The 13,387-nt window shown below is 35.7% G+C and overlaps 1 protein-coding gene across 6 annotated transcripts in view; it reads left to right on the plus strand.

Annotated features, from left to right (window-relative positions):
• The window catches only part of NT5C2 (5'-nucleotidase, cytosolic II), a 120,246-nt gene that overhangs the window by 81,390 nt on the left and 25,469 nt on the right, over positions 1-13,387 (plus strand). For all 6 annotated transcript variants that reach the window (XM_007479086.3, XM_001369063.4, XM_056804599.1 and 3 more), the window contains one exon: positions 158-253. In XM_007479086.3, coding sequence (XP_007479148.1) covers positions 158-253 — 96 coding nt within the window. The remainder of the gene's footprint in view (positions 1-157; positions 254-13,387) is intronic.

Below are 13,387 nucleotides of genomic sequence, written 5' to 3' on the forward strand. Positions count from 1 at the left end.
AAAGTTTTATCTATCTAATCCAGGCTCCAGTGTTTCTGTTTTTCTGGGACATACTTGTTTGTCCCTACACTATAATTAGGGTTCATGGTAGTGTTTTGATGTGATTTTTGCTTCTATTATATCATGTCCACTTTAAAAATTTTTAATTTTCATATAGAGGACTGGTCTTTGACACACTATATGGGAACTTGCTGAAAGTTGATGCCTATGGAAACCTCCTGGTATGTGCACATGGATTTAACTTCATAAGGGGGTGAGTATCTGTCTTAGGACATTTCAGCCATCTTGGGACTTAGGGAATTTTCATAAAGTCAGACAGGCCAGTGAATGCTGAAAGCAATAGGCTTTTATTTAGGTGTATTTTTAATACAAGGAAAAACTTGAGACTTAAAATGATCCTGATCCCCTACCCCCCTGTGGAAGTATTCTAAAGGACAATTGGAATGATTGCTAGAACCACAGATGTGATGGTCTTCATCACAAGATCCTGGGAGACTTTACTATTAAGACATTTCAGTGTGAGAATTAGGGGTTTTAAGGGAAGGAGAAAGCTTCTCTCTGAGACAGGAATGTTTGATTATTTATTGCTGATGTACTTTGAGGTTTGGCTATTGAGATAAATCTCCAGGATGAAAACTTTTGAGTATAGAAGATTCTAGACACAGGCAAGAGGAGTAATAAACCAGGACTACAACAGTATCAACATCTGATCCTTTTTCTTGAATTATTGTGATTAAGTGAGAACTATATAAAGATGGTTTTGTCTTCTGAAATACAGACATACTTTGAAGATATTGTAGGCTCAGTTCCAGACCACTGCAATAAATTGAGTCACATGAATTTTTGGTGTTGCAGTGCATATAAAAGTAGTGTTTATACTATACTGTAGTCTACTAATTGGGCAATAGTTATTGCTAAAAATACAATCTGAGCCTTCATTAAGTCATAATCTTTTTTCTCTCAGAATGTCTTGCCTTGATATTGATATTGTGACTGATCGGGGTGGTGGTAACTCAAGGTTGGAGTAGCTGTGGCAATTTCCTAAAATACGACAACAGTAAAGTTTGTTGTATAGATTGACTCTTCTTTTCACTTGAACACTTAAGAGACCATTGTTGAGTAGATTGTACAATTTAGATTGGCCTCATTTTGATATTGTTGTGTCTCAGGGAATAGGGAGGCTCGAGGAGAGGGAGAAATTGGGAATTGCCGGTCAGTGGAGAAGATAGACATTTATTGATTAAGTTCACATTAAGTTACATGGGCACAGTTTGTGGTCCACAACACAATTACAATAGTAATATCAAAGATCATTGGTCACAGATCACCATAACATATGTAATAATAATGAAGAAGTTTGAAATGTCACAAGACTATCAAAATGTGACCCAAAGATACAATATGAGTACATGCTGTTAGAAAAATGGAACAATAGACTTGCTGAACCCAGGTTTGCCACAAACTTTCAATTTGTAAGCAAAAATATCTCTCATTATCTACAAAGTGCAATAAATCAAGATCCAGATTTCTTTAGCCATATATATATATATAATCATATGTATGTAAATAATCACATATATATTTTATTGGGTTAAATATTTATAGGATATGTGGAACATTTAAGTCTAATTTTTAATATTCACTCAATCTATGATATTTTAAACTTTTTTCTCCTGTTCATATATAGATCATAGATCTAGGGCTGAAAGGGACTTACTAAAATTCATCTTTCTCTATCTGGAAGCTACCTCAGAAGTTATTTAATTGAACCCTTTTATTTCAGTGAAGAAACTGAGACAAAAGTTAATGATTTGCTCAAGGTCACATAGCTAATATGTAGTTGAGCTTAGTCAAAATCCAGCCACACTGTCACTGAGGATCCCTTTCTCTTACTCTTTTTCCTTTACTACCTTAGGTTCACAGAATCAGCTCTTCACATACACATAAATCCTCCACAGTCATTCAACCCCTCCCATATCTCCTAGTATTATAGTACTACTTCTAGTTGGCTGTGTTTGTTCTTTACCAGATGTGAACTCCTTGCTCAGCTCATTTCAGAGCTGCTTTTTACCTGGACTCTTGTCTTCTTTGCTTCTCTTCTTTGTCTTCTGTGGTTCTTTGACTTTATGACTCTCTCACTATATACTTTTCTAGGACCAGAGCACAATTCTTTTTTTAAAAATTAAATTAAATTATTTTTTTTGGAAATTTTTGTTTAATTAGTCAATTTAGAATATTTTTCCATGGTTATAAGAATCAATTTCTTTCCCTCACCTCCCTCACCTCCTCCCATAGCCTGTGCATAATTCTACTGGGTTTTACATGTGTCTTTGATCAAAACCTGTTTCCATATTATTGATATTTTCACTAGGATGCTTTTAGAGTCTATATCCCCAATCATATCCCCATCGAACCATGTGGTCAAGTAGTTGTTTTTCTTCTGTGTTTCTATTCCCACAGTTTTTCCTCTGAATATGGATAGTGTTCTTTCACATAAATCCTTCTGAATTGTTCTGCATCACTGTATTGCTACTAATAGAGAAGACCATTACATTCAATTGTACCACAGTGTAGCAGTCTCTGTGTACAATGTTCTCCTGGTTCTACTCCTTTCACTCTCAACTCCACCACAAATGCATTAATATCCCAACTTTGCCACATCCCCTCCAACATTGATTACTTTCCTTTGCTGTCATGTTAGCCAATCTGCTAGTTGTGAGGTGGTACCTCAGAGTTGTTTTGATTTGCATTTCTCTGATTACAAGAGATTTAGAACATTTTTTCATGTGTTTATTGATAATTTTGATTTCTTTATCTTAAAATTGTCTATTCATGTTCTTTGCCCATTTATCAATTGGAGAATGGTTTGATTTTTTGTACAATTGATTAGCTGTTTATAAATTTGAGTAATTAGACCTTTGTCAGAGGTTTTTGTTATGAAGATTTTTTCCCAATTTGTTGCTTCCCTTCTAATTTTGGTTGCTTTGGTTTTGTTTGTACAAAACCTTTTATTTTACATTTTCTAATTTTTTCTAACTCTTGCTTGGTCTTAAAATCTTTCCTTTCCTAAAGATCTGACACATATACTATTTTGTGTTCATATAATTTACTTATAGTTTCCTTCTTTATATTCAAGTCATTCGCCCATTCTGAGTTTATCTTGGTGTAGGATGTTAGATGTTGGTCTAAACCTAATCTCTCCCATACTGTCTTCCAATTTTCCCAGCAGTTTTTGTCAAATAGTGGATTTTTGTTCTCCAAAACTGGGATCTTTGGGTTTATCATGGACAGTCACTTACCTGAGTCTATTTCACTGATCTTCCCTTCTTTCTCTTAGCCAGTACCATATTGTTTTGATGTATAGTATAGTTTGAGGTCTGGTACTACTAGGCCACCTTCCTTCACAATTTTTTTCAATATTTCCCTTGATATTCTTGATTTTTTTGTTCTTCCAAATGAACTTTGTTAATAGTTTTTTCTAATTCAGTAAAAAAGTTTCTTGGTAGTTTAATGGATATGGCACTAAATAAGTAAATTAGTTTGGGTAGGATTGTCATTTTTATTATGTTAACTTATTTTACTCATGAGCAATTAATGTTTTGCCAATTATTTAGATCTAGTTTTAATTGTGTGGAAAGTGTTTTATAGTTGTGTTCAAATAGTTCCTGTGTTTGTCTTGGCAATAGATTCCTAAGTATTTTATATTGTCTAGGGTGATTTTAATGGAATTTCTCTTTCTAACTCTTGCTGCTGAGATGTGTTGGAGATATATAGAAATGCTGATGATTTATGTGGGTTTATTTTGTATCCTGCAACTTTGCTTAAGTTGTTGATTATTTCCACTAGCTTTTTAATTGATTCTCTAGGATTCTTTAAGAAGACCATCATCTTCAAAGACCATCTTCAAAGAGTGATAGCTTGGTCTCCTCATTACCTATTTTAATACCTTCAATTTCTTTTTCTTCTCTGATTGCTACTGCTAGTGTTTCTAGTACAATGTTAAATAATAGAGGTGATAATGGGCATCTTTGTTTTACTCCTGATATTATTGGGAATGCTTCTAGTTTATCCCCATTATAGATGATATTTTCTGATGGTTTTAGATATATACTGTTTATTATTTTCAAGAAAGGCCCTTCTATTCCTATGTTTTCTAGTATTTTCAATAGGAATGGGTGTTGTATTTTATCAAAGGCTTTTTCTGTATCTATTGAGATAATCATGTGATTTTTGTTGGTTTGCTTGTTGATATGGTCAATTATGTGAGTGGTTTTCCTAATATTGAACCATCCTTGAATTCCTGGTATAAATCCCACCTGATCATACTGAATAACCCTCATGATCAACTTGCTGGAGTCTTTTTGCTAGTATCCTATTTAAGATTTTTGCATCTATGTTCATTAAGGAGATTAGTCTATAGTTTTCTTTCTCTGTTTTTGACTTGCCTGGCTTTGGAATCAGTATCATATTTGTGTCATAAAGGGAAGCTGGTAGAACTCCTTCTTTTACTAATTATATCAAATAGTTTGTATAGAATTGGGATTAGTTGTTCTTTGAATGTTTGATAGAATTCACTTGTGAATCCATCATGCCTTGGGGTTTTTTCTTAGGGAATTCTTTGATGGCTTGTCCAATTTCTTTTTGATATGGGATTATGCAAGTATTCTATTTCTTCTCTTGTTAATCTAGGCAATTTATATTTTTTCTTTTTGGCTTCTTGTACAATTTTCTCCTTAGCTTGGAAGCTCTTGAATTTGGCTATTACATTCCTGGGAGTTGGCTTTTGAGGATTTAGTGTAGAGGGTGCTCTATGAACTCTTTCAATGTCTATTTTGCACTCTTGTTCAAGAACATCAGGGCATTTTTCTTGGATAATTTCTTGGATAAAAAAGACTATGATGTCAAGATTTCTGTTTGTTTCAGGGTTTTCAGGGGACAATGATTCTCAAATTGTCTCTGCTAGACCAGTTTTTATAGTTAGTCATTCTGTCAGTGAGATAGTTCATATTTCCTTCTATTTTGTCAGTCTTTTGACTTTGCTTTATTAATTCTTGCTGTCTTGCAAGATCATTTGGCTTCTAATTGCCTAATTCTGCCCTTTAAAGACTGGTTTTCTGCTATGATCTTTTAATTTTCCTTTTCGGTTTGGTCTATCCTGCTTTTCATGACTTCCAGCTGTTTAATTTTGGTCTCCAGTTGGAAATTCCTGTCTTTTAAATTGTTATTTTCTTTTTGAACTATTTCCCACTTTTCTTGCCACAGTTCATCCATCTTTCTCATATGCTCTGTTTTAAAATTCTTCAAGAGCTTGTGGCCAATTTCCACTTTTTTGGAAGGTTTGGATGCATTTATTTGTTCATTCACTTCTGCTATTTCCTCTTGTAGTCTGGATTTTTCCTTCATAAAAATTATCTGAGGTCAATCCCTTCTTCTTGTTCCTCTTGGTGTTGGGAGGTTGTTTTTCCTGGGCATTGTTTGCCATCACTATGCTGGCTTTTCCTTCCCTTTCCAGTCAGAAGTCTGAGTGAGTAGGGCAGGCTCTCTGTGTATGGAGCTAAGGAGCAAGGTTTTTGCCTGTGGCCATCTCTTGAGACTCCTCAGTTTCTATGTTTTGCTGCCCGCCCTTGCCTCTGCTATCTCCATGCCCAAGGTCTGCGTTCTTCAGCCTGCTGGGGTCTCAAATCTATTTGTTCTCAGGGGATAGGTCCTTGGTGATCTCAGCTGCCAAGGACCTAGAGGTGTCCCTCTCTCACTTTGGAGGTGCCCCTCACTCACTCACTGATTCTAACACACTGGGTCTGACTCTAGAACACTGCATGTGGGGTGGGGGAGAGCTGATCAGCTCTCGCTTTGGTGGAGGCTATTTCACCCCCTTATAGTGTGGAAATGCTCAAATCCCACGTACCTTCGATGCTGTGCCCCACTGTGGAATCCCTTCATTCATATGAATTTGGGTTTTTTTGGCCTTTTGAGGTAGTATTTATCGATAGGTGATGAGGAGAGGAAGAGTCCTGAGTCTACACTGACACCATGTTTACTCAGAAGCCAGGATCACACAGCTAATAAGTATCAGAAGCCAGATTTGAACTCATAAAGATGAGTCTCCCTGATTCTGAGCCCAGGACTCTATCTACTGTGCCACCTAACTGCCCCAATTTTCTCATACTTCTCTTTAGTTTCTGAGAACGAGGTGTACTTCCTTTATAGGCTTACCCCTTCAACTTTCTATGGCATTTCCTGAAGGAACTTGCTTTCAAATATATTTATTTTCTAGCATCATCAATTTCTCTTTTTCTATCAGATCTTTCTCTTCTTTGCCTTAAAACATGCACAGATCTCTTCCATCTTGAAAAACCTTTTTTTACTATATTTTTGACCTCCCATAAGCTGTCATTTTGTTTTCTCTTTCCTTTCCTTGAAACTTCTCAAATGAGTTGTCTATAGTCAGTGATTTATCACCATATAGTACTACTAGAAGCATGTTGATTTTTTAAAAAATGAGTTTATATTTCAGAGAAAAGCTTTAATTTCCTAAATGCAATCTACCTGTTCTTTACCTTCTATTCAGTCCTTAATTAGACCTGTGATTTGATCAATGTGCGTGTTCTCTCTAATGGTGCAGATGGCAGTCCATCCATGCCTTAGATCCTTTGTGATTTTCCTTAAATCTTCCATAAGAGTCCACATGGTTTCCTAGGTCCTTTCTCTGTGTCTCACACACAATATGATATGTACTATGCAACCTTTATACCTTATCTTCCTTTTTATTATATGACCAGCCTACTGCCGTTTGCAGGTATTTAGCTCTTTGTCATCATTTACATTGATTTTTATATAAAACTCAGACTCAGCTAATATGCTCCAGGCTTCTTATGCCTACCATATGGCTTCCCTTTGTCCTTTAGATGATCCATAATTTTTATTTCTTAGACACTGATATTCTATAATTTGTTTCTATTTCATGTCACTAGAAGTATATTCTGTTAAAAAAGATGGTTTTTCATTTCAAGGAGAAATGGTATCATTTATAGAGCTGTATAATTTCTCAAATGCAATCTGACCTACTCCTTCCTATTCAGATCTTCTACCTTTTCATTGGTGCCTTTTGATGGGAGTATAGTGGGGGGTATTTAAAAATGTTTTTTATTCTGAATTTCAACACCAAATAAAGGTATTTCCATATTCACAGCAAATCACAAGGAGGACTATAAACAAAATTATAAATCACCACTTCATTCTGCTTGTTTTTTAAAAAATTTATGATCGATTCCATATCACTCTTTAAAAATATTTTTTATTTTAATAACAAATTTCCACATGAGTTTTCTGAAGTTATATAATTCAAATTGTCTCCCTGCCTTCTTCCTCTCCTCTCCTCTCCTAGAGCTGACAAATAATTCAGTCTGGGTTATATAGATGTATTATGTATAAAACATGTAAAATATGTTTTCATATTATTCATTTTAATAAGTGAATAATCTTATAAAACCAAAACCCTAAAACTTATACCCAAATAAACAAATGATAAACCATATGCTTCTATCTGCATTCTTATTCCAACAGTTCTTTCTCTGGAGGTAGATAGCATTCTTTTTCATAAGTCCCTCAGAATTATCCTGGATCATTGTATTGCTATTAGTATCAAAGTCTGTCACACTTGATTGTTCCACAGTATTGTTGTTTTTGTGTACAATATTTTCCTGGTTCTGCTTATTTCACTCTGCATCAGTCCATGAAGGTCTTTTTGGCTCTTTCTGAAAGAAAGCACAATAGTATTCCATCACTGTTATATACCACAATTTGTTCAGCCATTCCCCAACTGAGGGACATCCCTTTAGTTTCCAATTCTTTGCCACCACAAAGAGAGCAGCTATAAATATTTTTGTGCAAAATGGTCCTTTCACATTTTTTATCTCTTTGGTATACAGACCTTGTGGTGGTATTATTGGATCAAAAGGTATGCATTCTTTTATAGCCTTCTGTGCATAATTCCAAATTGTTCTCCAGAATGGTTGGATCAGTTCACAACTCCATTAGCAATGCATCAGTGTCCTAATTTTGCCACATTCCCTCCAAAATTTATTCTTTTCCTTTACTGTTATATTGATCAATCTGATAGGTGTGAGATGATACCTCCGAGATGTTTTAATGTGCATTTCTCTAATCAAGCGTGATTTAGAACATTTTTTCATATGATTATTGATAATGGATTTCTTCATCTGGAAACTGCCTATTCATATCCTTTGATCATTTATCAATTCAGGAAATGACTTGTAGCCTTATAAATCTTTGACTTAGTTCTCTTTATATTTGAGAAATAAGTCTTTTATCTAAGAAATTTATTTTAAAAATTTCCCCCAGTTTGTTGCTTCCCTTCTAATCTTGGTTGCATTGGTTTTGTTTATACAAAACCTTTTAATTTAATATAATCAGAATTTTTCATGTTACATCTTATAATGTTCTCTGTCTCTTGTTTGGTCATAAATTCCTTCTCCATAGATCTAACAGGTAAAGTATTCTATGTTCCCCTAATTTACTTATAGTATTACTCTCTTTTTAAATTGTATACCCATTTTGACTATCCTTTGGTATAGGGTGTGAGAGATTGATCTAAACCTAATTTTTGCCATACTGTTTTCCAATTTTTGCAGCAGTTTTTGTCAAATTGTGAATTCTTATTCCAAAAGCTGGGATCTTTGGGTTTATCAAACTCTAGATCACTGAGGTCATTTACCCCTAATCTATTTCATTGATCCATCTTTCTTTTTCTTAGCCAGTATCAGATTCCATGTCACTTTCAAAGCTCTTTTGCTTGTCTCTGCTTCCTTCTGAACTAATTTCTGTTCTGTTCATTTTTTCAACAAAAAATATTTCAGTGGCCTGCTTTTTTAGCATCATTATTGCTAACCCTCCTGTTTCCCCCAAGCTTTCACAATTAAACACAGGGTAAAAACTGCTTTAACAGATAAACTAGACAGGAAAAACAAATCCACATAGTGGTTACATCCAAAAATATATGGCTCTTTCTGGACCTAGAGTCTATCATCTCTGATGGAGATGGGGACAGATTTCTGAGTGGGTCACAGTAGGTCCTCAGTAGGACATGGTTGGTATTATAGTGTTCAAAGTTCATAAATCTTTCAAAGCTGTTTTTCTTTACAGTGTTGTATAAATTGTTCCTCTGGTTTTGCTAATTTCATTCTGAGTCAGTACAAACTACCCAGAATTCTCTGATGTTGTCTCTTTTCATCATTTCTTACAGTGCAAAATATTCCATTAAATTAACATACCACAGTTTGTTCAGCCACTCCTAAGAGGTGAAGTTAAGGACCTACTTAGTCTAGGTGTTTTTCTTTCCTTTTCTTTTTTCCCCCCTCCTTCTAATTCTCCATTCAATAGGAAGTTTGATTTGCTTGTCATAGTCCTTTCCTCAGTATTGTCTCTTCTCTCTTAACACTACTAATCTGTCTTGATTGTTGAATTTGAAGTATTTCTATACCAAACTGTATGTTTTCAACCCTTCTTTGATCATTTTGTATTATAGTGAGGTTTGTATCTCCCTCATTCCTTTCTCCATGTTTGTATCTTACTCATATAACCCAATTATGAGAAATAAAAAGTTACACATTTTTCCTTCAACCTACACTAGTATATTCTATATCTCCCTTTTTTCCTCTCAGAAAAGAAGCAATCTACCCCACTTCAGATTTTCTTATTTAATTTTCTCAATACCCTTTGAAGATATTAAGGTTCTGAAGGTACACTTGCTTTTTCCCTTTTTATTCCTTAATAAATATTTCCTTATATATCATTTTATATAACTCCTTTCAGTTGCTCAAATAAATGTTTTTCTAAGTTTTGCTAGTATCTAGGGTTTGTATTCAAAGTTCCTTCTAAGCTCTTACCTTTTCATCAGAAATGTTTGAAAGTCCTCTGTTCATTAAAGATTCATTTTTTGCTTTGTAAGATTATATTCAGTTTTGCAGAATTTATTATTCTTGGTTATAAGTCTATATCTTCTGGAATATTGTATTCTAAGTTTTTAGTGGAAACTTCTAGGTCTTATGTGTAGTTCTTACTAGTTCCTTGGTACCTGAATTGCTTTTTTCTGATTAGACTATTTTTTTTCTTTGATGTGGGAGCTGTTCATTTTGACTATGATAGTCCTGGGACTTTTCCTTTTAGGGTCCTGAACTTTCAGGCAGTAAAATCTTTCTAACTTTATTTTGCCCTCTGATTCTAATGGATTTTGGCAATTTTCTTTTTCTTTTTCTTTCTTTCTTTTTTTTAAACCCTTACCTTCTGTCTTGGAGTCAATATTGTGTATTGGCTCCAAGGCAGAAGAGTGGCAAAGGCTAGGCAATGGTAAAGCTTCCCAAGGGGAGAGAAGCTTTACGGTAGGAAGATAGAGGAAGGATAGAAGTTTTGGATACCACGAGGGGAATGGTGGAGACAAATTATAGATAAGAGGTGGCAGGAATGAGTCAGAAATCCAGGCCTTATTAATTATCAATGAGCCACAGCAATACTCCGATCAGTGGACTACTCAGAAGGCTTGTACCCGTCCAGCGATCCAAACTTAATACCACACAGGTTGGAGAGATGATAGATAAAAGAAAGTGCCTGGCCGAAGGCCAGGTCCCAGGTGAGAGAGATAGAGAAGGATTAAAGATGGAGCTTGGCCAGAGGCGTGGTTTCTCTTGACCAGGTGAACACAAAGAAACCTGTTTTCCCGCCTAACCTGGGGGAAGCTGGGGTCAAGGGTCAGAGGCTTTCCCAGCCATGTACAAGATTGACCATGCTCAAGACTGAGCATGCTCTCTTCTAAGACAATCTGTACACACTAACTGTTTCCCTTGCCCATAGCTAGGGGTGGACTGCTACAAATGGGGGTTAAGTGACTTGCCCAGGGTCACACAGCTGGGAAGTGTCTGAGGCCAGATTTGAACCCAGGACTTCCCGTCTCTAGGCCTGGCTCTCAATCCACTGAGCCACCCAGCTGCCCCCCCCCCTTTTTTTTTAATAAATGGTTTAAACTGTTTTTCAGGGATACCGTTGAATTTTTAACTCTCTCCTTTACTAATTTCAGTTGTTTTTGCTGTTAGCTTAAATTTTCTTAAAATTTTTTTCAACTTTTGGATTTTTTCTAATATTTCTTTCTGTCCTATGGAATCATTGATTTTTTTTCTTGGTTTACTCTAGTTTTCAGAGATTTAATTTCTTGATTAAGGCTCACCACCTTTCCCTCAAAGGTACTTATTTTCCTTCCCCTTTTTTCCTCCAGAGTTTTTATTTCATTTTTTCATCTCTTGCTTCATTTCTGCTAAGTATGCATGTGGTCTAGGCAGTCCATTTTCCCCTTCTCTGCTTATAGTTGTTACAGAATTAGATTTGCAATCAATTTCAATATTGGTCAATGTTTGCAGAAAATTCTGAAACTGGGCCTTTGTGCCAGGGCCAGGCTTGGCCCCTTGCTACACTGTTTTGGATGGAGTGATTGGTCTCCCTTGGTCTTACTCTAAGTCAGTGATGGATCATGTGTCCAAACTGCACCCTCAAGCCACCTGTGAGCCCCCTGCATTACCCCAGACAGGGGAAGGAGGAAGTACTCACATTGCACAGTTAGACAGAGGTGTGGGGCATGTGAAAAATGTCCTTAGACTCTGGTACACATGCCATGGGTTCACCAACACTGCTCTAGGTTCTCTAAGTTATTTTTTGTACTAATCTCAATGTTAGGGCCCCTTGGATCTTTAACAGTAGATCTTTAGGGCCCTATCTAGTATCTCAGGACAGTGGTAAGGACCTCAGAATCACTGGGACTAGGCTGTCCTGGTCTAACTGTTATGATACCTTCCTAGTCAATACTGTACTGGTCACCTAATCACTCCTTTTCCCTGGGTCTTCCATGGTCCCTTCCCTGAGGCTTTCTCAGGGGAGCCCTCTGCCCTTGTTCAGATACTAAGCCTTTTAAGCTACATACAATAGGTTTCCTCTGGCTGATGCTATTACGTATAGAATCCTGACTGATTCTGTATACTGTTCTGAGGTGGAAGATGCCACTAACAATTAGTTTTTCATAGGATTTCTTAATCATTTTTTGGTCTCACGTGAATGTCAAGATTTTGTTGGAGTAGTTGCAGGGGACCTGGGCAAATAAGATCATTTATTCATTGTTCACATGTAACATCTGTCCAAGATAGATGTACTTGAAGGCCAGCTCCATGAATTCTCATGTAGCCCTATATCATAGTCTGAACTGTAAGCATTTCTTATTCATTCGGCTTTTTTTTCTGTAGGGCTATTCTATGAGATGATTGTATATGATTTGGAATCTTATTTAGGAAGCTCTGCAGTGGTGTGGGGCTTGATGCAATTCATACCGTGTCATCCATAAAAAGGAATAATGGTGACAGTCCTTCCTACATTTGGACTCTGTGCTGGGTGTTTTTTACAAGATAACTAGAAATCCCCTTTGAACTTGTGTTTCTTTGTTTTATACCGTGCTTGCAGTGAATAATCAGAGAATCATGTTTTTATAAGTTTTCTCTCATTACAATTATCACATAATCTTATATGTGATTTCAACGTGTTGAAATAGTCTTTAAGGCTATATTTTGTTTCAATGAATCAAATGCTTTTTTATAGTCAACAAATAATAGGCATACTGTGATCTTGTATTCCCTGTACCTTTCATTCAGTTCTGTATCTAAAGTTGTAGTCTGCTGTAGAATATTGTTTGAGAAATCTTGTCTGTTCTTTTCATATATTTTCATCCAGGATGCCTTCAAAGTAAATATAAATTAATATTATTTAGATTTTTATAGAGATGGGACAATAGTTATTTAAGTTTTCTAATCATTTAATATCTGTTCTTTTTTAAGATGTCTTAAAAATGAGTTTTCAACTCCTTTAGAATCATATTGGCTATAGAATAGGCCTTTCTCTGCAAACTTTCTGTTCTAGTTCTGCTTTCTTTCTATGGTGCCATTTTTGCTTCTTCATGCTACTTCATGTTTCACTTCAAGGACTAAGTAACAATCGTTGGAGGACAATGTGATGGCTCCATTTCCATGGATGAAGAAAAAAGAGTTTGTTGTTGAAATCTTGACTGCTTTTCCTTTGTGTTTTTTTTTATCCATTTTCTGACCTTCCAGTTTCATCTTTAAAGGCCTTTGAGATAATCTGACTAGTTAGGTCAAATATCAAGTTTTTTTTTTTTTACTAAAGGTTCTTAGGGGGCAATGTTTTATGAGGATGAACCTATTGCTCATAATCTTTTTCTCTCTTCTTTCTCTTCTGTAAGAGGAGAATGCCTAGAGTCATGTTGGTGAACCTATGACACACATACTGAGGGAGCTGCTCCCCTCCCCTTTGTAAGATTTAA

Source organism: Monodelphis domestica, chromosome 1 (genome assembly GCF_027887165.1).
Source record: "Monodelphis domestica isolate mMonDom1 chromosome 1, mMonDom1.pri, whole genome shotgun sequence".
NCBI lineage: Eukaryota > Metazoa > Chordata > Mammalia > Didelphimorphia > Didelphidae > Monodelphis > Monodelphis domestica.